The following is a 25,541-nucleotide window of genomic DNA, read 5'->3' on the forward strand; positions in this document are numbered from 1 at the left end:
GGGGAGCCTTCAGCTGTACCGGGCTCTGGTTTAGAGGTTTGGCCAATGCAATTGCTGTTAGGCTGTGAGAGGTGTGTTTTTTTTTTTTTTTTTTAAACTGAAGTTTAGCAGTGCAAGGGTGAAATACCTCTTGTTCTAGAGTAAGTATACTGCTGTGCAGAGCTCTCCATGGAGGGGTTCGCCACGGCCGGTGCCTGGGAGTACTGCCCTGCTCCGATGTGGAGAGAAACTGGAAACAGCTGCATTTGGGGAATTTTGATTTTTGGGTGTTTTTTTTTTGGGGGGGGGTGAGGATTGGTACACGGAGCCTTAGTTATTTTTTTAAGGCAGGAGCCAATAATCATCAGCCTGTGGTTTTTATAACTGCTGCAGCTGGAGCAGTGGCTGAAGCCATATACGGTTGGGCTTGCAGCTTTTGTCCAAGCTGTAAAGTTTCTAAAAATGAGAATCTTTAACTATGGTTATGAAGGGCTGTCAGCAGGACCAGATGGCTGGCTGACCTACTTAAAGGTTTCACATGTGGCCAAGATTTTTATGCCAGCGCATAATTATAATGGACTGGCTTGCTCTGGCCATTACTAAATACAAAAGCCCTTGAAAAGCCATTGTACAAGAAGGCAGCTTCGGCTGTTCAGAGTGCCCAGCGCTTCCCAATGAGCCTATAAATTCTTAATTGCCCCGGGTGAAGGGTTATGAACTGCCTTTTTTTAAATTATTATTATTACTTTTTTTTTTTTTTTTTTTGGTCTCAAGCGTAGACTAAGCTTTGGCCCGTTGCTAACCTTTGTCTGCAACCTCCTTTACCCCCAGAGCACGATCTTGCAGACCTAGCCGTCGCGATGAGCCCCCTGGGGCAGCTCCCGGCTGCCTCCTTGCCCTCCCTGGGACCGGAGGGCTGGTGCCCCCGCGCGGGAACCGGGCCTGAGGCTGCCTCGCTGCCCGGCGCCGCTGCCCGAGCACCGCCCGCGGTCCCTGCCCCAGGAACGGCCTGCACCTAGTGGGACAAGCTAATGTCGCTGCTTCTTGTAGGTAGGCAGGTTTAAAAAAAAAAAAAAAAAAAAAAAAAAGGTTGGGAAAGGTAATAAACCCTCGGGGTGAGCATTGCTTCCCATGGGCGGCTGGGCTAGGCAGCCGGGCGGACTGCGGCTTCCGGCGCTTCTGGTTGGTGCCTCCAGGAGAGACATAAATAGATAAATAGATAAAATAAATTTAAAAAAAATCACAAGCCTGTAGGGTTAGCTTTTGGCTGTCTTCCAAAAGTCATTAACTTTATTCAGCACTATTCAGGCTAGTCTAATTAGCCTTAAAAAAAAAAAAAAGTGAGGAGAAAGAAGTTGCAAAGGCCCCTCTTTTTGGATGAGGGAAGAGCGGTGACTTTTTCTAGCTAACACAGTTGGTTTAGAGTGTGTGGGCACTGGGAAAAGACAAGGCTAACGGCGCTTTTTTTTTTGTGGTTGTTTTTCTTTTATTCCACCACCTGTGTCCTGCGCTGAACCCAGCCGGCAGCATGTCCCGGCCCCGGTCCCTCGGTGGCGACCAAAGTTAGGTTTAGCCCTTCAACCTGTGCACGCTGCGGCTCCCGAAAGGCAGCTAACGCGGCCCCGCTGTTTGCAGACAGTTCCCCCAGAAACCTAAAGAAAAAAAAAAAAAAAAAAAAAACCCTGCACTTGCACCCACGCCCACGGCCGACGAAGGGCAGCACCGAGCCTCCCGCCGCTCCTGCGGGAACACAGCTAATCGCTCTTCTCGCCGTGCTGGCAGATCCTTCCTCTTTCCCCTGCGGAGCCGCGGCCTTTCCGGCGCCGATCGCTGCCGGGGCGCGGGGCGCGGGGCGCGGGGCGCGGGCGGCGGACCCCGGACCCCGGACCCCGGACCCCGGACCCCGCTAGATGGTGCCAGCGGCCCGCGCACGGCCCCGGCTGCCGCCGCCGCCGCCCGGCCCTCGCCGCGGCCCCCGCTCCGGGGGCTTTTGCGGGGCAAAACGCTGCGGCGCGTCCCCGGCGGCGGGTGCCAGCTGCGAGGTGGCACCTGAGGCCCTAGCCCCGGTCTCCGGCTTGATATTAACCTATAGCACTCGATATTAGCCTATAGCACTCGATATTAACCTATAGCACTCAATATTAGCCTATAGCACTCGATATTAGCCTATAGCATTTGGTGTTGGCCTCTGCAGGCGGCGGGACGGGGCCCGGGGCAGCTCGGTGCGCTCGGCCGGCCTGCGGCTTTCCGGCCCGTTGGGCGCGAGCGCGGCTGGCTGGTGTCAAGCACGGCGAACGTAATACCAGGGGAGCGGGTGACCTACGGGCATTGTTAGGAAATAGCGCCGATATTGAACTGCTTCAACGTTACCTTCTCTGGTTCCTTAACGTATCGCAGAAGCTGTGATTTTTTTTTTTTTTTAGGAAAGATTTCTTTAAAAATAAAAAGCCCAGCAGAAGCCAAACTGACGTTTCTCATTTCAAATTCCTTCAGCTGGAGATTTGCTTGGAAAAATTTCTGCCTTTGCAGTGGAAATGTTCCCAGTGTTGGCCAAGGCCTGAACTAATAATTTTCCTGGAGAGGGAGGGAAGGATGGAGAGAAGGAAGGAAAAGAGAAAGAAAGAGAAAAAAGAGAAAATGAAAGGAAGGGAGGAAGAGAGAGAGAAAGAATGGAAGGAAGAAAAAGAGAGAGACAGACAAAAAGAAAGAGAAGAGAAAAAGAAAAGAAAAAAGAAGCAAAGAAGAAAAGTGAAATAGAAGAAAAAAGAAAAGAAAAACGAGAAGAAAAGAAAAAAGAGAAAAAGAGAAAGAGAAAAAGAAGAGAAGGAGAAGAGAAAAAGAAGGAGAAAAGAAAGACGAGAAAGAAGAAGGGGGAGAAGAGGAAGAGAAGAGCCGGCCGGCGGAGCTGCCAGACTCCCGCCTTCCCTTGCAGCTTTCAGCAGCAGCCTCCGTGCTGGCGGGTCTTGGAAACGGGAATCATTTCCCTGTGTTGTGCAAATTTGCAACACGTTTATTTTGGTGCCAAGCCACCGGGAAAGATGCTAACGGCCCTCCTGGCTTCGACCGCGGGCCCCCCAGTCTGGCTCCAGCAGCGGCCGTGAGCGCGTGCCCCGAGAAGAGGACGAGCAAGGCGTTTGTCTAAGACCCCCCCCCCCCCGCTCCCCAGTGCTCGCCTGCTCTCCCAGTACCACCAGGTCAGGGAATTTCCTGGGTCTGATGCATTTTATCTATTAATTAGCCTGTAATAAACCTCTCTTTCAAGTACTTGCCCTGTGTCTCGTTAAGCTCATGTAAACATGTATCATCAGTAATATCCTTTGGCAACGAGCTCCACCGGTCTCGGCGCAAAGCTGGCCCTGGCAGCGTCATTCGACGGTCCCATCCACCGGCCCTCTGCATCATCCTGTCCCCTCTGGGACGCCTGTGCTCTGGGCGGCGGGACGCTCACGCAGACGCCGTTGCGTACCTTTGGGCCCATGCAGCCATCGGTAAATCCTCCCCCCGGCGTCCCTGCACCGGGTGACGGACACCCTCCCCGTCCCTCGGCTGGCGGCCGGGCTTCTCCAGCCCCGGTGCTCCCGTGAGCCGCTCGAGCGCCAGAAGAGATTGTCCTCCTGGGCCAGCGGTACGTACGCAAAATACATAGCTGTGCGCACGGCCTGCTCGCAGGGCCCTGTGAAGAGGTTCACATCGACGCGCTTCCACACTCATAGCAAGGCCAGGCCGTGCCACTCAACGCCGGTGAGGCCGTGCTCCCAATTGCACGCTCCGTGGCCGAGGCTACGATTCCTGCCCGGGGCCACGTCCTCGTGGGCACTAAAGCAGCCCCCCCACGGGGGCAGCGGCTGCACGGCACCCGGGCTGAGGCGGCCGGCGCCGGCACCTTGCTCCCACCCAGGGCTTTGCCCGGCGGCTTGGCTTTCGCTGGAGGGACACGGGCCACCCTTGTCCTGGCACCATGAGCACTTGGCGGGGGGGGGGGGTCAAAGCTCCCGGGCCAGGCCTGGTCCTGCTGCAGCCGGCATCCCCCAGCAGCAGCCTGCGCCGCGTGCCTTTTTTGCCGAGCAAAGCCACGGTTTCCTCGAGCAAGGAAAGGCCCTTTCCCTCCGAGAGCGCGTTTCATCAGCCCCTCTGCAATAACCGCTTTAAGGAGCCGGCCGCCTTCTGCTCCCGTTCCGGCAGCTCAGAGCGGACACGCCGGCGCCGGCGCGCTCGTGCCTTGGGCCAGCTCCCGGCAGCTGAGCTTATTTGTCCTTCACGAGAGCTAAAAAAGAAAAAAAGAAAAGAAAAGGACAAGACGGTTGCGTGGTCTCCTCGCGGAGCTCGGCGTGAGGGAGCGGGAAGGCTGGAGAAGAAGAGCAGAGGTCCGGGGTTGCCTCCCTCAGCACATCCCCCCCCCCAAAAAAAGCTGGAGCCCTGGAGGTGCACGCAACCCCCCTAGAGCCACCGGGGAGGGCAGCAGGCAGAGGTGGCCGTGTCCCCCAAGGCCGCTGCCACCCCCCTGTGGCCGTGGTGCTGCCGCCGAGGGAAACGCAGGTGCCAGCACCCGCCGCGGCGCGGGAGCGGCTGCAGCCTTGGAACGGCCGCAGTCAGCAGCTCTCCTTGCAGCTCTCCTGCCGCGCGGTGCCCGCAGGAGCAACGGAGTCGTCCAGGGTCCCCGCGCCCGGCCGCACGGCCGCGCAAACCTTCCCGTCGGAAAAGCGAGGCAGCCTGCTGGAGCACTGGCGCCTTCGGGCCAAATCGGCACGCGCTCCCCAGCGGTTGGCGCCTGTGAAAAGGGAGCAAAACGAAACAGAACGAAACAGAACCCAAGCGGCAGAGAATCGGGAGGCTCGCGTCCCCCGACAGCCTTAGAGGCGCTCACGCCATACCCCATCCTGGGCGGCAGCCCGCCGTGCACCCTACGCCGCCCCCAGACAGCCTGGCTAGGCAAGGGTCGTATGGCTTTTCTGGAGCAGCGCGAGTGTGTGTTGTGTGCGCGCACTGTGTGTGCACATTTGGGTCCCTCTCGCCTCTAGTCTGCTGCTGCTGCCCCCAAAGCTGCAGGCTGCCCCCAAAGCTTTCCTGCTGGGGCGCTGGCATGCCCAGGCTGCCTCCCCCCCCGAGATGCTGGACCATCGTCTCATAAAACAGAAGAGCGAACGCGTTCGGCCTCACGGGGCTCTTACGCTGGTCCATCTTAGCGTTTCTTTGTCTTCCGAGCTTACCACCGCTTCGGGGTAGGGAGGACGGGCGACGCGCTGCCCAGCCATGAGCTAGACCTGCAGGGCAATACTGCAGCGTGGATTTTAAGCGGCATGGCTAGGTGCATGGCTGCGCTCCCTCCTGTAGCGGTACAGCCGGGCCCTGCTACGGACGATGGCCTTGGGCAGCGACGGGCCGTGGACACGATGGCCTTGGGCAGCGACAGGCCGTGGACTAGCTACTGTAACTAGAAGAGGCTCCATGCGTCAGCGCTGAGTTGCATCAGCAAAACGCTGGCTTTTGGGCAAGGAGGGAGCTGTGTGTTCATTACAGCCGGGCTGGAAGAGGGCTTGAGAAACAGGTCAGCGGATAAATCTACAGCACTGCAGTTCCTGGAAAGCCGCTGCCCTTCACAGGGCACCTGGGTGCGAGGCCGGAGGGACGGGACCAGGCTGAGGGGCAAAACGCTTGAAAAAGGGGGGTCCTGAAATCTCGAAACCTGCAGGCGAGCACACAGCAGAGACTGGGGCCGGTTGCTTTAATCGCACAGGTTTCAGTCTCCTGGTTCGGGGAGGGCAAACTCATACATTTCTGCTCTCTGCAGCTTGCAATTCCACAGAAAACGCTGCCAAAAAGAGCGTAAAGCCCTAGTCAAGGCCCAGCCGAGGGCAGAGCGCGCCGAAGCCGGCCGAACGCCTGCGTGGCCGTGAGCCGCCAGGGCAGAGCAGAGGTGCTCGGGAGCGCGTTTGAGCCCACTGACCCTAAAGGTGCTTTTCCGCAGTTCCCGCAGACCCTCGCATGCGTTCCCGGCTCTCGCAGCCCGCGGCGTGCTGCAGGGAGCTAGCGTGGCCCCAGCGAGGGGTTTTCTTAGTGTCTCTGTGCTGCAAACTCCTGCAGCAAAGCAGCCCTGAGCCCCGGAGCAGCCCCCTCCCCGGCCCCAGCCGCAAAAGCCCTCTGCAGCGCCTCGTCCCAAGCTGTTTTAGCAGTGCTGGGTGGGAGGGGACAGAGAGAGCGCCTTCAAACACGAGCTCTACAAGGTGCTTGTGTAGAAATAAATCTCTCTTTTATCGGGGCAGAGAGGCTGGGAGCAGGTGCCGGCGGTTGCCCGAGCCTCGACGCGCGCCTGCGCTGCCGCCTAAAGCGGGGCCCCTGCCCCGTGGCATGTGCAGCCTGATACAGCAGCAGCAGATCGACTTTATGCGGCGGCAGGGCCGGAGACGTGCCAAACATCTGGCCAGGTCGCCCCGCACCGCTGACGCTCGCGCCACAGATCTAGGACAAATGGGCTCCTTTGTTTTTATCTATTTGGGCATCACCAGAGTCGGGGGCTTTGCAGGACGGCAGCTTGGGAACATTAACTCACCGTAGGGTTATTTTGTCTTCATGCTAAATTCTTCCAGGAGATGTCAGCTGCCAGGATGTGTCATTTCTGCTTCATGGGGCTGGCTTGGCAGTCTGCGAACATGACAAAGTGACAAGAAACCGCGTTCCTGAGGAACGGTTCAATCCGGGCAGTAACTCTCTAACAAGCGCAAGCTGAGCGGGCTCCTCCTGGCTGACTCAGACGGGCCAGAGACGCCTGCGGAGGTGGCCGTGGCAGGGAGGACGTGCCGTGAGCTGCCCCCAAACAGCGGTAGCCTCCACCAGCACGTGCTCCAGACTGCCCAGCGCCCAAGGGCAAGACCTGCGCTGGCCATCTGCCAGCCCGAGGACCGGTCCTCTGGGGCTCTGGCTTGGCCTGTTGGAAGCTGCTGGGATCTCCCAAACCTCATGACCCAGCACCCAAAATGCAGCGTGGGCACGTCCCTGCCATTGCCCAGCTCCCCTGCGAGTGCAAAGGGAGCCTGCAAGCGAACCAAGCCGGCCCGTTCCTCCAGTCAAGCCTTAAAAACCCAGGCCCCTTAAAACCAGACTTTGCTCTTGGCCCTTCTGGCTCATTCATATCCACCCCCAATACAACCCGCACCGTAAGTAATCGGTGTCACCTACACAGATAATATTTCCCGATCAAAAACGTTTTCACAGCACGCATTCCCATTAACACCAGGACCAGGAAAAGCTGCTTAGGGCAAAAAAAGGCGAATGGGTTGTAGCTGGGTGTCATTCAGTGAGATACGCACACATGGACACACATCTGTCACCCTGCGCCGCCGCGATATGAGGGAGTCACCCCGTACCTGTGCTCAGCAGCCGCCCAAGTGCCGCCCGCAGGAGGCTCTGTGGCAAAGAGCCCCCGTCGCGGTGACCTTCCCTCGCGCGCCCTGGCAGCGCGGACCTGCTTTGCTAAGCTGCTGAGCTGCTAAAAGGGCAGGAAAAGCAGCGATAGGAATCCTCCCCCAGAAATTCAGCGCTTGCTGGGGCCGTGCAGGACTCGGAGAAAGCCATCAGCGTTACTGAGCATCTTCCCATTGCGCCAGGGGAAGACGTGGTGCCCAGCGCCCCGGGCATGGACACGGTTCCTTCACCACCAGCTCTGGTAGGGCAGGAGGTTGCGGTCGTTCTCCCTCGGCCACGGAAACCTGGCGCGAAGGCGCGCAGCGTCGTGGCGCGGGGACGGCCGCCAGCAGAACAACCCAGAGACCCGCTTTCAGTCGGTCGCTCCCTGCCGCGTCGGCCGGACAGGACGAGCCCCGTCGCCAGCTGCCCTTAGACCGACGGGAGCAGCAAGCCCCGGCCTCGTTTCCACCTCGAGCGCGCCTTTAAACAGCTTTTAGGAGCCGCTTTCAGCTGCATCTCTCCGCGTAATGTCAGCTGGGGTGATGCGTTTTAAGTGTTACTCTTAAGTACAATTTTTCTGACACAGTTTTTGTGCCTCCTCTCACAGCACAGCGATGTTTTCAGGCCAGCAAGTCAGAGACAAAATACACTGCATTTTTTTTTTTCAAATGCCGAGCGCTGCACGCTCTTCCCCAGCCCTTTGCAGTTCTGGAAGACATTTGTTACACTGTTGCCTGGAGGTTTGTTTTGCCAGAACTTTTGTTTTTCCACCCTGGCTCCGAGTGCAGCGTCGCGTTTTCTTTGTGCTCATCCAGCGCTTGAAGATGAAATAAAAAAATTGTCGTGCTCGTGCAACTGAGTTAGTTTGTTGGCCTCTATGGAAATCAGCCACACGCGCTGGTGGAGGAGGTTGCTAGAGAGGGGAGAGGGGATGTAAATTTGGCGGATTAGTTAATTGCCCAGATTCACTTGTCTATGTCAGTGTAACTGTCAGCTCCGTTATTGGCTTCGTCTGGTGCCAGTGAGACACATCTGAGCCCAGAGATGTTAACAACTACGGCCTGCAGCGTTCAGCTATAGGAACAGACAGGCAGGATCCAAGGACCTAGAGCCACAGGCTGAAGTCTGAGACTTTCTTCCTTCCCGTGTCTCTGCTGTAAATGGGAAGGAACTGGATCAGTACCAAAACTACAAGCCACATCCATCAACTTTGGTTAAAAATGGACAGTTATTTCAAAGTTATTAGGATGGAGATGAGAGAAATGCATAAGCATGCATGCACACAGGTCAAAACATTGCATAAAGAAAACAAAGCCAATACATGGCTACAGAAGCTCCTGCCTAACTCACATGGTGAGCGTGGCCCCATTGCCGAGACAGGGCTGGGATCTGTAAAGGCATCTTCAACATCCACTGCTACATTAACACCCCCTCTCCTCCCAATGCCTTGACAAAAACAAGAGCTGGTTTTGAGCATAAAGCAGCTGCATGGGGTATCTTATCACTGCCAGCTCATCTCCGTTTCATGCTGACGCCAAAGGAAGCCAAAGGAAGTGAAGTGCATGTCTGAAGTGATCTCTGAAGTCACCGAAGAGGCTGCAGAGCTCTGCTCACACATTTGGAAGCGACTGATGCCAGGAGACACCAAGGCTTGCTGCTGCTCTGTGCAATTTGCTCTCGCCGTGCAGGGAAGGGAAGGGGGGGGGGGACAGCCTGCACTGCTGGCTCCAGCGGGCCCCTCTGATTTGGGCTGGCCCCAGCCCTCAATCAGGCTTCCCAAGGCCCTATCTCTTCCTGCTGGTCTGCTACTTGGTGTCCTCCTCCTGTGTACATGACAGGTAGCCGAGGAAGGGGAGCCAGGCGTTCAGTCTGTCCCAGGGCTTGGATAGATGCATCTCCCTGTGTCATCGCGTGCAATGTCCTTTTCCCACCGCCACATAGACGTTACTGCCTTCCTGCCTCCGTCTCCACTTGCCATTCATGCACTGACGCTGCAGCAGCCATAGGGCTGATGACGTGCACATGCAGTGTGCAGCAAGCATCCACCCACTGCAGCTGCTCTGGGGAGGAAGGAAGAAATTGCATTAGCTCTTCCTCACATGCTCCACTTCTGCCTTCGTCTCCTTTCAGTTCCCACTGCACCTGCCGCTCCCTAGGTTCCTTTCCTCTTGCAAATGCGCTTTTGGCGTGTTTTGTCCTTTATTCCTCTTGTTTTAGCTGGCAGCTTCTGTCCCCCTGAGGACTCTGACTCTGCTTGGGGGCTTCCCATCCCTCTACTCACGCAGGGAAGCAGCAGCCCCTATTAACAACCATGAAAGGGTCGTTATCTTGTTTCCAGCTGGTTTATAGACCTCTAGGTAGTGTTCTGGAAACCAGAGAAACAGCTAAAAGCGAGACTCTGTGCTTTGAGATATGGCAGAGTCCCATGACAGCACACTGCAAGCACAGACCTGTCCAGAAATCTGCACAGGCAGTCACCCACCGGTCCTTCCAAGGATGGCAGCAAGGGGAAGATGCCATGTACAGCTGACTGGACACCAGTTTGCTTCCTTCAAAACAAGTACAACTTGGGGAAACCAAGCGTGATCAAGGGTTGGCTGGAAGCCAGAAGTGCAAAGATCAACACTGAACTGGAGACATAAGTACTCAGACAGGATGGTGACCCAGAGATGAACAGCAGCATGGTAGGGTGGCTGCTGCTGATACTTACCGACAAAAAAATATGTTTTAAAAATGAGGTGTCCTGGCAGGCCTGCAAGTGCTCTATGGTTGCTCCGTAGCTCCTGGCACAATCTGCAAAGTGGAGACAGCAGTTGCTCAACCAGGGCTGTCAGGAGCACTTAAGGTGATATATCAGGGCCTAGCTGCTTTTCACTCGAAGAACTAGGATTCAGTGAGCAGGATGGCCAAGGACAAGGGATGCTGCTGTGAACTCAAGCAGCTGGGGCTAGGGCAGGTGCTGGAAATGGGCAGAGGTTTCCTCCTCACTGAGCTGCGAGGCAAGTTTCCACCCGCCGTCACATCTGGTGTCAGCAGCAAACAGGAACCTCTCCCTGGAAGGGGTCTAGGTTATTGATGTGGTGGGCTGTCAGCACACTCTACAAATCAGACAACTTTTTAAATCCTTTGTATCAGTCTAACAGGAAATACATTCCCTCCAATTTCAAAGTGGTCTTTGAGCCTCACGAGCCTGCGGTTTGCTTTTACTCCAAGCTAGGGCTGATATCATGAAAGATCTTTGAATAATTAAATCCCAGTTATTTCAGCTTAGGCACAGGTCACACTTAAACTCCTTTTCTCCCAAATGGTGCAATACAAAGCTCCAGTGAGGCTGGAGGACTGCTGAAAGGCAGTGTTGGGATGGTGAAGAGAATGGTGGCTCACCGGAGACAGGTGCTATGCTGGATATGTGCCCTTCCACCAGCCAAATAAAAAAGAGGTGAGAGGGGATGTTTTTGGGAAGCTGCACCAAAATATTGAGAATCTACTGCTGCTTTGAAGAACAACAGTTGCAGCATGCAGACCAAGGAGCTACTGTCCTTCCTCGGTTCACAGCTCCCCATGACATCCCACCAGGCTCCTGTGGCCAGGGGACATGAAGCCCCACAGAGTACTGTGGAACTTGACACATTCAGGAAGATCAAGTTCACGTGTGAAATAAATGAAAACCTCAGTTTTTCAGCTTTGCTTTCTAATAAATCCTTCTTTTGCACGTACCCTAAAAAGGAAGGAGAAATTTGACCATAAATAGAGCTACACAGGCAACACCGAAATATCGGTTCACACTGCAACAGGATAAGGCAGGTTTGGGACAACAGTAAAGTTGTTTTTCCACATGATAGAAAGGTTTGTTTTTCTACTTAAGGACATAGGGAGAGGGGTCATTGGGGTAGGGGGACAGAGGATGGCATCACGAAGGCCCAGGGAATCAAGGCCATCTAATCAGAGAGGAACTGGCCTTCACGGCAAATGACAACCAGTCTCCTCCAGGCAGGCAGCATCACCAGAGAATGATGTTTACAACATGACATTTTCATGCACTCTGAAAAAAAATTAGTTGGTTTTCAGGGAGAGACTGTCACATCTCCCTGCCTTTGAAATGGGGCATGACGCAGAGCTCTGTTTTCATTAAGACATGGGTCAGGGAAGATACTGCTACAAACGCTGCCTGGGGACAGGAGCTGTGCTACAGCCTGACCGCTGGGGAACAGAGGCGAGACACAAAATTCATTGCAGCATCCCAGACAGTTTCAATGACAGGCTGGCAGAAAGCTCCAGTTTGGAGTGAAGGGCCATAACCCCAAACATGAGCTGCAAGACCAGCTTGAACTTGTGAAGACAGACAGGTTGCTCTGGTCCAGCTCGTTCTCCACAGTGCCCTTCTCAGGGCTTTGGCCTTCTGATTTTGGGGGTCTCGGTCACGTTCTTGGAGACTGCACTGTCAGTATCAGACCCCAGCTTACGACTGAGCTGTCGGGGGGAGGGAGAGGTTATGCGCGTGGACCTTGTGCTGACATTGTCCTTGGTGTGAAGATCCCTTCTCCCTTCCGTTTACCCTTCTGACACCAGTAAATCCACTCCCACTTTCATTTTGCTAGGCTAAGCTTCCCAAAGCCCTTTCTTCATCCCTCAAAAGTGTCAGCTCTCCCCTGAACTTCAGAGTAGCTCTTCTCTGCACTTCTTTCCATTCAAATTCCTCTTTCTCGAACAACACCCAGAACTCCATGCCGTATTCCAGAGGCGTTCTTACCTATTCCTGATATTTTTCTACTGGAAATGCCTTGCCCCCACACATGCTAGGACGCATTGTAGTCATCCAGAGATGTACTGCTAGGTATTCCCCAGCTTCCCACAGAAAGTCCTGTCTCTGTGAAGGACACCACACTTTGCACCATTTCATTTCATCCAGTTCCCCTCTTTCGTGTTCAGACACACAGGCCTGTCTTTTGATTGAGAGGACAGGACACCTCAGGGCTCCTTTCCACCACCTTTGCCCAAGCACTTGGGTCCCAGGCCACATTGCTGGGCTCCTCAGTGCACTTCTGTGTGTTCCCAGCCCCTGCCTGAACCCCAAACACCACCCATGCCAAAAAGGGGGGCAGTGGGTTTGACTAATGTGACAAATGAGCATGGTTAGTTCTTTGCTCGAAAAAAAGGGTCATGTTGGGCTTAGTCCCCCTCTTTTTCTGCATCCTTTGCGACGGTTAACGTGAACTCTTCAGCAGAGGGATTGCCTCACATCCCTACAGCAAAGGCATACCTGTCTTTACAGCGCCCAGAACAACGCGGCCAGGCTGGATTTGGGGCTGCAACACCTACTGTAACGTCAACCATACAGCAAAGACCACCTCACCATTGCCAGGGCTGTTTTATTTGGGGGGGGGGGGGAACAAAGTGATGGGGAGGGAAGCATGAGTAGGGATGTCCACAGCATCCTCCCCATCCCACCTCTCGCCATTTCTGCTGCCGCAGCTCTGCTGGGGGAGGTTTAACCCTGCTAATGCAGGTGCAGCCAGAAACATCTGTGAGTGGCATGGAGGAAATAGGCTGCTTAATGTACCTTGCCATGCCAGATCAGGTGACCGGCTACCAGCTTTATTGGCCCTAAAAGTTGATCAGCTCTAATTTGAAGCCATATGCTTTTGTCTAGAGAGGTTCTGCTTGACTGGAGCCGTGAAGGCAGCGACGAGAGCGAGCGGGGAGGGGAGAGACTGCGGGTAAAGCCGATGCCCACGCAGGGGTCCTGGGCCGGCAGCGAGCCGGGGGCAAAGCCGGCCCCGCTGGCAGAGGGGACCCTGCACAGGGCTTGCACTGTCACACGGTGGGTGTCAAATTTGGGGTCACTGTCTGGGGAAGGGCACGGAGAGGACCTTGGCTGGCGCCCCGCTCTGGCACGGGGCCTCGGAGGCCACGCAGACGACTGTCTGCGGTCGAAGCAGCCCCGATTTCACCCCGAGCCCTGTCACAGAGCATCTCGCACAATGTCACTGGAGGAAAAGCCCTCTCAGTGCCCGAAGGGAGGCGAGCGCTTAGCTCCTGCTAATAATCCTGGACAGGGCACGATAAGAGATGCTATAGAAACTCCTCCGAGCCTCAGAACAGCTGCACTAAATCCCTTTAGTCCTAAGCAAGACATTTGTTTACAGGGAGACTAGATTTTATTACCCGCAGTTGTCTAGTACAGCCTGTACGCAGCCTCCCGCCGCCCCCCTCGGCCGGGCGAGCGCTGGCACACATCAAACAACCTTATCTGAAGGGTTTATTTATTAGGTCCATGGCAGGAAATTGAGGGTTTGGTCAAAGTGGATTTTCGAAACCCAGATCACCTCTTTGTTTAAAGGATTTCAGTGGTCGGGAGGAGGGATGAGCACAGGGACCATGCCGGGAGATTTCGACAAGAGGCAAAATGTCTCCGTGGGAGCAAGTGGACCTGAAGGGGAAGAGGAGCCAGCAGCCAGGATGCCTCAAGCTCCTCACGATTATTAGGAGGCCTCAGCAGTAAAATCCATCTGAGAAAGGATGGCAGAAAAATCAGAGACTACTTGGAAAATGGTCAGGATCAAACCCTGAGGGTCAGGAGATGCGGCGAGGAGCAGAGCTGGCTCCTAGAGTAGGGTCTCTCCAAGGGGAAATGGGGTGGGTTTGGGTCCAAGCAGCCTGTAGGCGAGTTTCGGAGGGACATTGCCAACATCTGTAACCTGAGAGGTCTCATCCAGACCTGTGAGAGGTCCCACATTTCTTCCTGGCATCCTGGTCTCTTTTGGAGGAGCTACAGTGCCCAGCTGAGCTGATGGTCTGCTACACAATTCACCTCCAATTCAGAACAGAGCCTGAGCTGAGATGGACACGTGCCATCAACAAGTAACACAACTTACTGCTCGCGGCTCTCCTTGCTCCCTGGCCTCTTCGCTATCAAACGAACAACAGCTCTGGTGAACGGCAGCCCTCACCTCTCGCAGCCAGCTCCTGTCTCATGTCACCCGGCACTTAGAGGCTTTAATTAACTCCCTAACTACATCTGGCCCTGGGAGGTCACCAGGGGGCAGGGGGGCTGCTGCAGAGGAGTCAGGGGTGGTGTGACACCTCTCTGGGGACATTAGCCCCAGGGTGTCTCCTGGGAAGACATGCACCTTGGCCAGGCCGAGCCGTGGGCTCTCCCCGCTCCGGGCAGCACGCACCCCACGGCGGCCCCAGCTCACACCGGGGAACAGGATCCTTGAGCGTGCCCAGACTACACGCTGTTCCAGACAGAGGTGACACACCGCGACACGTATAGCTCATAAATCTATGTATCAGGGAGGTCTGCGACTCTCATTTAAAGTGGGGGTGGAAGCTATATAAAGTTTCAGATTTCTCCTCTCACCTGTCGCAAAACCAAAGGCCATTTGGATTTAATCTCCTGCTGGGGGAGAGGCAAGTTTAACCCTCCTGTGTGCAGGAGGAAATTGAGACCAAGTGTCCCAGGTCCTGGGTGAGAATCAGCCTCACCAAACCCACGGGGTGGGAGAGAGGATCAGTGGCAGCCCCTCTTCTCTCCCATTTTCCCTGGTTTCCCATTCAGGGCTCAGGCCAGGAGGAAGAAGCAGCAATTCATCCCCTGGGTCCCCATCAGGCTTTTGCCCAGCTGCTCTTCACAACGATGGGAGACACCTGGGGACATGCTGCTCCCCAGGGACATTCTCACTTTGATTTCTCATTACAGACCGCTTCCTCCTCAAGGAAAAGCGAAAACCAGAAAGCTCTCCTGCAAACGCTGCCGCTCTCACGTACGCCATGAATATAACCATGGGCAGAAACAGGAGGTAGGAGCAGAAAACAGGCTGTGCAGGGTGAAGAGCACCCTGCTGACGTGGGCTGCCTTACCTGCATCTGTGTCCCATCATGGGACATGCGAAGCCATGGGGTCCCCAGGCTGGCACCAGCTCATTCCTTGGCTGTCCTGCTGGCCGGGCTCAGGGAAGATGAGGCTGGAGGAGCCACCAGCATGGAGAGCAGCAAAGCAGCACGCATCTGCAAGCTCTTCTTCGCTCCGGGTCAGCCTGACTCTTCTTCAGCCAGGTTATGGGGTCAGCCAGCCCCTGGCAGCTGGCATTATGTAGCAGTAAGGGGGCTGCAAGGGAGGAGGAGGACACGCTTTGCGTTGCAATTCACAGCCCGCTTCACTTTCCCAGAGGCAATCCGAGAGCCCAGCTCCGGCTCTCTCCCAGCCTGGAGACCCATCAGCAGCTTGCATGCTTGGGAGTGAAGTCCTGCTGGCGGGAAGAGGCTGGCGAGGACAGAAAGCCCGCTGCTCTCAGTCCCACCGTCGGCTCCTTTAGCTCCCAGAAACTGGCCCAGGCTGCAGGTGGAGGAATGCGGTCGCAGCCCTGTCTCAGCTCACGGAAATCATGGTGCTGCAAACTATCTGTCGCAGCAGTTTATGATGAACCTTATTTCTAGCAATGGGTAAGCAGTGCTGCTCCCTTGAGCTAGGGAACCACTTCTTCCAGTGTATAAGCTTACAAACTGCTTATCTGCCCCAAATCAGCAGCCTTGGCACTGCCAGGGTACCGGGTCATCACACCCCGGACTCTGCCTGTGACAGTGACCACTACATCTCGGTGCCAGAGAGGTGTGGGTGCTGTCTGTGCCCTGCCCGCGCCTCCGCCACGCACCCAGAGAACGTCGCTTCCTGGCTCCGTTGCGTTCACTGTCCCCTCTGAACCGTGACCACCAACATCTGCATGCAGCCTTGCACAAAGCATATCCGGGTGCAGCACAGACCGTTCCCTCCTGAATTTTGCAAGTTGTTTGTAATAAAGCAAGTTTCAGCGCTGTACAGGAATTGTGTGTCCTGGGAGGGGAGTATGGGAGCACTCAGCTCGTGGGAAAGGCTCAAGTGCTCCTCTAGGTTCCCACTCGGTCAGTTTGAGGCTATGAACATAAGTCTTCCTTCTGAAATAAAAAGAACAATTACAAAAGATGCTGCAAAACTTGGCAGAACATTACGACATTTTTTGGGAAAGCTCAGCTCAGATCCCTCTAACAAAGGAATTACGCCCCTCCTGTACCACACTGTGTATACTAGTTTATGAACTGTGAGAAAAGGTGCCTTTGTATCATACACCCTGTACTGCTAGAAGTGATGTGCATGGAGTGTGCTTATTTGTGCCGGACCCAGTGTGTTTCTCCTTTACTAAAGTGCTGTTGGCTTTTTCCACGAGCAAGGATCCAGCTCCCTCCTCTGTCCTCGTCCCTGCGCTTCCTCTAGGACCTGCTAATCGCTGGGGCCTCCTGCATTACCCTCGGCACAGTCACCTGCCAGTTCTCGGCAGTGCAATTCTAGGAACTGTCTGTTCACACAGAGGCAACCGGCCAGCGGCTGTGCAATCCCGCCGCACTGTGCCAGCCGTCCACACCAGCCCGCCGCTTCGCTCGGCGTTCTCTGCATCTCGCGAGCAAATGGGGTGAAAGCGGCAAAGCTCTGCTCCAAAAAGCAACCAGCAACCGGGGCGGGGGGATGTAGCTCAACACGATTGCGGGTCTCACAGCTCCTGCGAGCCAGGGCACTAGGGTAGCGTCCGCTCTGCCTGGCAAGGCCAGCGGTAGGAGATAGAGCCTGCTGGCAATGAAGGGCACCCACAGCGCTAACAAAGCCTGTGGGTGGGTGCCCCCTTGGGTGCACTGCCAACCTCAGTGGCCATGCCCACGTGGCCCCCAGACTTTGCTTGCACTGAGCACGCACCAAGCTCAACGTATGCCAAGCTTTCACCCAGCATCACTGTCTTGGCTGGACTGTGGCCTCTTCTCACCACTGTGTCCCCCCTCTTCCAACGCGCCAACCTGCAGTGAGAGCACCCACACCAGCCTTGTGCCGTATCGACAGTATCCTGAAGCTATGAAGAAAAAGCATATGTTTAATTTTTCAGGATTCTTCCACAAAATGCCCTATCCTGTCCGTTTGTAAGGGCTGTCCACCCTGCGGTGGCTCTCTGCTTGGGCAGGGCCAGCTGGCACTTCCAGCACGGCTCGCTGCCAGCTCTGCTGCGCTGCAGAGACGCCTGGACTCCAGCGCCGGCTCCTGCGCTGACCTCGGGGAGGCAGCCCTCACCTCCCACCTGAGCCCCTCTTGGCTCCCTGAAGTCCCCAACAGTGCACCACAGCTCTCAGCCTCGCGGAGGTTTGGCCTGTGTCTTGGGGGGGGGGGTGGTGAGGACGACTGAGCAGCCCTGTTGTAGCACCTCTCCTCCAAGGGCCCCTTGCTCCCAACCTGCCTTTGCAAGACAGGGGTGGGACCTCCACCTTCCCCAGACCTGCTCACTAGATCGTTCACGCTCCATTCCCAGCTCCTGGCGGTCATTATTTTCTTTCTTTAGTCCTTTTTTCCTGCCACCACGCTCACTCTCCTTCTCCTGGCCAGTAGCTCAAGGCAATTTTCCCTCCCCTGCTCTCTCCAGCCCTGCCCTCAGTCTAAAGACCTGTTATGCTGCGGTCACTGCCTACTCTTCTTGGGGTGATACGGTCTCTTCTGCTGCCAGGGCAGACACCTCCTTGCCAAGGATGGCTCAGGAATAGCGGTTGGAGTCCAGGTCCACTGCTGGGAGAAGTTTTGCCTTCTCTGTGCACCAGCCCCAGGGGTGCAGTTCGTGCTCTATCTTTACACACAGGGCAAGACCGAACGCTCTCTCTCCACCTGATTTCCTAAACCCAGTGCCACAGGGGCTTGATCCTGTCCGCTTCTCTTGGTTCAGCAGCCTTACTGAGGCCAATGCTGGCACGGCTGAGCGCTCCCAGGCCTGGTGAGCTTCAGGCATGATTCAGCCCAGAATGAATCCTGCTGGGCGCCCCATGGACTCACCCCCCCCATCTGTGTAGAGAAAAGAGTGTTAATTTTTCCCCTGCTTTCCCAAGAAGTACAAACACTTGCCTGCACAGCTGAGAGCTAATTTAAGCTGACAGAGTTACTGGTTCCTAGATGCCCCAGCCAACAAAGGGCTGAAAGTTCGGACGTAGCTCAGAGCATCACACAGCCTCCCTCCCGCATGTCGAGAAGCCAGATTTCGTAAGGACAAACTCCAGTGATGCGTCCACCCCACAAGCAGATGCCGTCTCCCCCACCTGGGTGAAGTGCCCGGCGGTCTTCTCATGGTCCAAAGCCACGGCACACAGCGCGGGGCTCGCGAGGCTTTCCCGAAGAACATGAGTCCTGCAGTGACGAAGATGAAAGCCCGGTCCCTGAATGTCCATAAAGGTCCTGGGAGCTGCAGGGGGAGGAGAAACAGCTCCTCTTCTCTACAATCCTGATTTTAGTGATTGTTGAGTGCACACAGTCCTCCTTGCAGCTGTACCATGGGCAAGCTGGCTGTGGTAGCTCCTCCGGGAATATGTCTGCACGGAAGTCAAAGGTGTGACACCACTTTGCAACGGTGCGTCTAGGCCAGGTAGACAACCCTGCTGCCTGCACTGACCCCCAGGCAAGGGTGGGTGGTGGCACAGCGCAGAGCAGCCCAAATCACACGGGCAAGGCTGGAGAGCACAGGCTGTTTTTCTTTTTTTCGTAATACCTGACCCAAGTTTGCCTACCAGGCCCTCCTTGAAAAATATGGGATTCAGACACGTTGTTCTGAACACAAAAGGCTGCAGCGGAAAACATGGTTCTGCATTCATCCTTTTCTGGTTTCTTCCTTTTCCTTGCTCGCAGTCCCCTGCATTTTGCTTTCTGTTCTGTCAGTGGACATAAGCTAATATGGAATGAGATATTAATGCAAAAGGCCTTTGGAAATATTCATTGCTCATCTCTTAACAAGATTACCTCTGAAATCCTCCATTGCTCTGAGGGAGATTTAAAGCCTTTCAGGCTCTCGGTAACCATAGCAGCACAGATGTGAAAACTAAAGGGAGACAACTGATGTGAAAAATCACTGGGGACATACACACACTCCGTTTGCGAGAGCGACACAAAGGCAGGGGAATTTCTTATCGGCAACAAATGTCCTTGCTTAACTCTGTGTAACCTTTAAAAAAAATCGACTTCAGAGAGAAATAGCCTATTTGCCCTTATTAAGACCTTCTATAACACACACGCTCTTTGCAGAAATGAGTTGAACTACTGGCAGCTGCGGTGATTTTATATTTTTCTGCATACATACAACAAAAGACCCGTTTGCTCTGCCAGGGCGTCTCCTCCGCACACACGGTTGTTGCCAGCCACACAGACCAGCTAGATCAGAGCGCAGCGACCTGTGTCGTGGCTCACAAGGCAGGTACCCGTCTCTCCTTCCTCAAAGCAGACTTTGGAAAACCCTCCAGGACCAGCAGAGTTGCTTGATGGTTCCCAGCATGTCTATGAGCTTGCAGCTCCTTCCCCGCAGGCTACTGGGGTAACGGAGTGGGTTTAGCGCCAAGATGGGCCATTGGAGCTGTTTCCTCTCTGCCGCAGATTCCTCCTTCCCCTTGGACAAGCCATTTTTCCGCCTGTAAGAGAGAGCGACGCTGGCTGAGCGTTGTGAGGTTGAACAAAGTCACGATGCTCTCTGGAAGAAAATCATCCAGAAAGTGAGCAGTAGTGAGGGTTATAAACTCGCCTCGCCAGACACCTCCTGAGACCTATGGCTGGCTGAGACATGCAGAATTATGTCCCATATTCAACTGGGAGAAACTGTGGAAAATACATTTGGTCTCTCTTGAAAAACCAAACATTCCTGTATCTATGTCAGTCTAAGCACAAAGAAGCATTAATAAAGCTTATTTACTAAACAATTTATGGCTTTAGACAGCTTCGGTTTCCAAAGTTGGCTAAGAGAATTTGTCATCTCCTGCTTCCACAGTGTCTTCAGTTCTTCATTCCCACTGAAACCGATGGCACGCTAGGCACCAAAACGCCATCACTGCTTCAACTACAAGCCCCTCCTGTCTCTTCTGTTTGTATGCCTAAAACTGGCATTCCCCAGACGCTCCTGGCCGATCCAGCCCCTTCCCCTCATCTTTGGTCTACCAAGGTCCTTGGGCAGGCGACCACATCTTCTGCAGCCTCAGCACGCCGGGAGACAGCAGGAAGAATGAAAAGACGTGAAAACAGAATGAAAAGGGAAGACAGTCATTGCTCGGGGAGGGAGGGCTCTTGTTAAAACTAAATTTTAAAAAAGTTAGAACAAAAGGCATTTTCCATGGCCATAGCTTTAATTAATATTTTTAATCGGCTCCCCAACTGAGCCATAGGGTGCCATGGTTCTGGAACTGGACTGTTTTTGGAAAACAGTCCCATTGCTAGTGCTATTAGGGAGCCCAGCTTTCCTCTTCTGACAATGCAGATTCAGCAGGGAGATGACGCTGCTTACCCTGATGAAATCTCTTGGCTTGCCTTGTAATGGGATCAGATAGGAATAGCCCTTAACACTGCTAAAACATGATCCTAGTGGAGACTCAAATGGCAGGAGTAATTCTTGTGAAAAAAGGCTTTTGAAATCAGCAGAATAAATTGAGCCAGAACTAAATGCTAAAACTGGTACTTTGCTGTGAAAAGAATACCAACTGCATTAAAATTACAAAAATCGGTCCAAAACTAAAAACAGACATAACAAAATTTAGGACAAAGGTTTATCTTCAACTTTCGAACAAATGCCCACTGTATTTGCACTTTCCATAAATCAGCTTCTAAAACCAGTCTAGCAAGAGAAAGGAAAGGGGAATGCTAAGGAAACACATCCAGACAGGGCACCCTGCACGTCTGCAAAGAAACTTGCTTCTGAAAGCAAACGTCCAGCCACTCAGAGAAGGAGAACAACATGCCTCCTGCTCTTCTGCACCATAAATCAACCAACCATTCCCCTCCTGACATTTAGCATGCCAAGTCTGCGTCCACAAGTTAAACACCGGCTCTACCCCTTCCCTGTTCTGCCCCTTCATTTGGGTCTGCAGCTCACACTCCTTTCCCCTTGCTGAAGGTGTTCTCCCTGGTACCACAGGTGCCAGGGTTAGGAGCGGCGATGGGTTTCTTAAGTTTTGTTTGGTCTTACCCAGATTTTGCCATGCTGGTGCACAACCAGTGACACTCACTTCTGCAAGGAGCTGCCCCAGGTTAGCTGGCTCCATGGGTTTGCAGTGCCTGTTCTAGAGCCCTAAATGTTCTAGATCCCACTGGAGAACTTGGGAGCTTTGGGTCAAAATTTTGCTGAATCCAAAACATGGCCAGCGTTCCTATCTGGGACTCTCTGATAGTTGAACTTGGAGATTACGATGCACAGTTTTCAGGGCAATCCTGTTTTTCCCTCAGGTCAAATATTTCCTACAATCACAGAATGATTGCTAGTTGAACTTAGAGATTATGATTCACGTTTTTCACGGAGATCCTATTTTCCCCTCAGGTCAAATATTTCACAGAATCATAGAACAGTTGAGCATATTTGCAGCCACCTAATCTGCAAACAAGTCCCCAAACACACACGAGTGTCAGAAATGACATCAAGCAGCCCCTGCCATGTCCGCCCATGAGTCACCCAACAGGAGGGGGAGCACTATTTAGCTCCCTGGCTGAGAGCAAACCCATGCCAAGAAACACAAGTCAGTCTTCACGGAAGACAAAAGGGCAGGACGGCTCGTGCAGAGCTCTGGCTGCAAGGCTGCCAGCAGCACCAGCGCTCCCGGCAGTGGCGAGAGATGCGAGTGCAATGTGCAATGTAGCGCGGTGCTCTCCAGGGCTGGAGTGGCTTTCCAGGACAGAGCTCCGCGGATTGGCCCGGAACACCCTGCTCTCCTCCCTCCCTGCCCTCCCTCCTTCAGCACCCTCAACCCATGGAGATTGGACAGCCGGGTGCCACATGGCAGAGAGGAGCCAGGATAAAAGATGAGCTGGTCCGGGGAATTGTAGTGTCTGCAGCAGAACAGCCAGGAGAAGTTCACAGGAAGGTGGCAACAAACTTTGCTGGGTGCACCGAGCCGGACAATTCAAGGCACGGAAGACACCAGGCATTTGGCTGCAGGGGAGGAAGGACGCCAGAGCTACAGCCATCCAGAAACACCCACAGCCTGACTGCGAGCTGCGGTGGACCCCGTCCCCTGGAGAGCCTCTGTGCGCAGTCATGTCCCTGGTGGTGAAGGAGAAGAACCAGGTGCGGCTGGTCTTCTTGGGCGCTGCCGGCGTGGGCAAGACAGCACTGATTCGCCGCTTCCTGCTGGACACCTTCGAACCCAAGTACCGGCGCACAGTGGAGGAGCTGCACAGCAAGGAGTACGAGGTGAGCGGGGCCACAATCAAGGTGGAAATCCTGGACACCAGTGGCAGCTACTCTTTCCCAGCGATGAGGAAGCTCTCGATCCAGAGCAGCGACGCCTTCGCCCTGGTCTATGCCGTAGATGACGCAGAGTCCTTCGAGAGTGTCAAGAGCCTGCGGGAAGAGATCTTGGAGGTGAAGGAAGACAAGTACCCTCCCATCGTGGTGGTGGGCAACAAAGCGGAGAGTGGCGGGGAGAGGCAGGTGCTGGCAGAGGATGCCCTGTCGCTGGTGGAGCTGGACTGGAACAGCCGCTTTGTGGAGACGTCGGCCAAGGAGAATGAGAACGTCCTGGAGGTCTTCACGGAGCTCCTGCAGCAAGCCAACCTGCCCAGCCGACTCAGCCCAGCCCTCTGCAAGAGGAGGGAGACGTTCCCCAAGGAGCCCACGCTGAGGCCTCCCATGAACAAGACCAACAGCTGCACCATGTGCTGAGCCGGGCCACGTGGGGCTGGGAGGAAGGCGCTGGCAGCAGCAGCACTGGCTGGAAACTCAGGTGGGCTGGGTGGAGAGAGGCGCTGCCTCAGCCAAAACTAACCCTGCTCCCTCCCGCCCCTTCCCTCCTCTTCCCCACCCAGCCTGTTCAGACTGGTTAGATTTGTAGATCAAGAGGAGGAGGGACTTGGAAGGGATGCTGGTCGCTTTGATTTGGTTGGCACTGGAGCAGCATGGGGAGAGGACGAGTTCCCAAAGGAACCTGAGAAACCGTGGTCCATCTGCACACCGCTACCCCGGGGCAGCGCTGAGCCAGCGGGTGTAGTCGCGTCGAGGGAGAGGGGGCTCAAAACTCTGTCGGAGAGCATGCTGCATTTGTGCAACAGCAAGCTTGCAGGCAGGGCTGCAGGAGGGACCTCGCGTGCTAGGAAGGGGGCAAACAACAGTCTTCTGTTGCATGCATCAGGAAGCAGATGCAGGCATCTGTGTAGCTGCATTGCACCCCACTGGCTCTGGTCTCCCGGGTCTCGGTCACCTTGCCCCAAGCATTCCCATGTACAACGGTCTAGTGCCAGCTACGTTTACAATGACAGAACCAGCGTCCAAAGTAGTTTTGATTTTGTACGTTAGGTAGGCGCATAGAGCATGCAATAGGACAGTCTATGCATCTCTTCAGTTTTCTGTTTTCTACTTTGTTTTTTTTTTTTTAAACATACCCAATAAACATGTTGTTGCAAAGCAGAGCTGGAAAACCTGTGGGTTTCTTTCTTCTATGTTTCAAATGTTGCAGCACTCGATATGACTTTTAAGCCTGGACCCCTTATCACTGCATTTGCTTTCCCTCCTCCATGTGCTGTCCTTCTCTGCAGCGTCCTGGTACCGGAGGACGCTCCCCCCACTCTCCACCCCCTGCCCCCGGCAGTGTCAGTACCTTTATTGTTATGATTTTCCTGATAATTTATCCACTAAAACTTTACCAAGCAGTAAGTAACTAAAAATAAAACAGCTCTTCGGACATCCAAGTATAAAAAAAAAAGAACAACAGCCATTAAAAGACAGCTGATCCACTGAATTAAAACCATAAACACATTAAGAAAAGATAATAAAAGGAGGGGAGGACGTGCACACAAGGGCAGTATTTACCATGCTTTAGCACGTACGGCACTGATGTACCCTCCTCTTGCACAGCCCGTCCTTGCTGCAGCCAAGCGTTTCGCCTGCTCAGCAGCCAAACAAACACAATAAAGGTATTAAAATCTAGCAAAGGGGCCCCCTAACCTGATCCACACCGTTGAGTAGCACCGTGGCAGCTGGACAGTTTTGGGTCCTCAGTGTTCAAAAAGTTGGCCCTAACATATTGTCAGCTCGCGTCCACCCCCGGGGTTGGGGGCGGGGGGGGGGGGCTCTCCCTGCTGTTGCTTCCAGGGGCCGCACGCCAGCCCCTCACCCTGGCATCGCTCCGGTCTGCAGGCAGGAGTCATTTCCAGGGTTAATCCCGTCGTCGTAGAGGGACAAGGCCCCAGGCAGGAAGGCTGCCCTGAGGGCAAGGGAGGCACCGGAGGGGTCTCCGCTTCCCACCCAGGCAGGACGGACGGGAAAGGAGGCCTCCAGGGTGCCGCCATCTCCCGGGCCCGTTTCTCCCACCCTGCAGCCATCAGCCTGCTTTGCTCCTTAGGGCGAAGGGCAGAAAGCAGCAAAATGAAACCGGGGTGGCAAAGGCTCAGCCGCGCGCACCCGCTGGGCGGCCCGACCGAGACGGGGACGGCCGGACAGGCGCAGGGGGCCGCTCCGGCCGACGGCGGCCAGCCGCCCGCGCAGGCCCCGGCTCGCCTGCCCAGCGAGAGCGGGCACCGCTGAGGGGAGGTGAGCGGCGAGCTCAGGCGGTGGCGCGGCCCGCGGCCGGGCACGGCAAGGCTCACGGTGGGCCGGCTGGCGCCGCCCGGCCCAGCCCCTCCGTCTGCCCCGAGCGGAGGCGGCCGGCAGGACGGCGATCGCGGGCGGGAGCCGCTCAGGCCGAGGGTGACTTTCTCCTCTCCGCGGCCGGCGGGGGCCGGGGCAGCCCGGCGCTGGGCTCGCGCTGCGGGCGGCGTAGCTTTGCCGAGGCCGCTAGCCCTGCTAACACCAGCGCAAGAACAAGCTGTTCTGCAGCGCAAGATTGGGCAACCGGGAAACGCGGAGCCGGCCCGACTCCCCCCCCCCCCCCCCCGGCTTCCCCCTTCCCCACACGGTGCAAGCGGCTTCCTTCGCGCAAAGTATCCGCTCCGGCTCCCTCAGAGCTGGGCCTGGCCCAGCCCCAGGGAGGCACCCGCCGGCCTTCCCCCGGCAGCCAGCGCGGCCCTCGGACGCACGAAGGACCGACGTGCTCTTGGACGCTGGCTCGCCAGGCCGCGGCCGAAGGCGACGGCTGCCCCCCGCGGCGCCGCGGCCTCGCGGACGGCGAAGGCGCAGGGCCCCGCCTGGGCGCAGCACCGCGAGGCT

The 25,541-nt window shown here is 55.3% G+C and overlaps 1 protein-coding gene and 1 long non-coding RNA gene across 4 annotated transcripts; one reads left to right on the top strand and one right to left on the bottom strand.

Moving 5' to 3' along the window:
- Positions 1-1,920: 1,920 nt before the first annotated feature.
- Positions 1,921-19,823, bottom strand: LOC104139986 (uncharacterized). Of its 3 annotated transcripts, XR_011135535.1 has the most exons (5): positions 18,287-19,823; positions 15,244-16,314; positions 10,091-10,173; positions 6,527-6,618; positions 1,921-4,243 (listed from the first exon to the last, which is right to left on the bottom strand). It is a non-coding gene; the product is annotated as an uncharacterized lncRNA (long non-coding RNA). The 3 variants fall into 3 exon arrangements; XR_011135536.1 differs by lacking the exon at positions 10,091-10,173; XR_011135537.1 differs by lacking the exons at positions 10,091-10,173; positions 15,244-16,314; positions 18,287-19,823 and adding an exon at positions 7,341-9,370.
- A 2,159-nt stretch (positions 19,824-21,982) lies between these two features.
- Positions 21,983-23,804, top strand: LOC104139987 (GTP-binding protein Rhes). The gene has a single exon (XM_009668455.2). The coding sequence runs from the start codon at positions 22,437-22,439 to the stop codon at positions 23,061-23,063; it is 627 nt and encodes a 208-aa protein (XP_009666750.1). The 5' UTR covers positions 21,983-22,436; the 3' UTR covers positions 23,064-23,804.
- The last annotated feature ends 1,737 nt before the right edge of the window (positions 23,805-25,541 follow it).

This window comes from Struthio camelus, chromosome 19, assembly GCF_040807025.1.
Source record: "Struthio camelus isolate bStrCam1 chromosome 19, bStrCam1.hap1, whole genome shotgun sequence".
Lineage (NCBI taxonomy): Eukaryota > Metazoa > Chordata > Aves > Struthioniformes > Struthionidae > Struthio > Struthio camelus.

Bases quoted from the DNA above. Each gene is read 5' to 3' on its own strand.
- LOC104139987 (XM_009668455.2), top strand. From the start codon at position 22,437: ATGTCCCTGGTGGTGAAGGAGAAGAACCAGGTGCGGCTGGTCTTCTTG.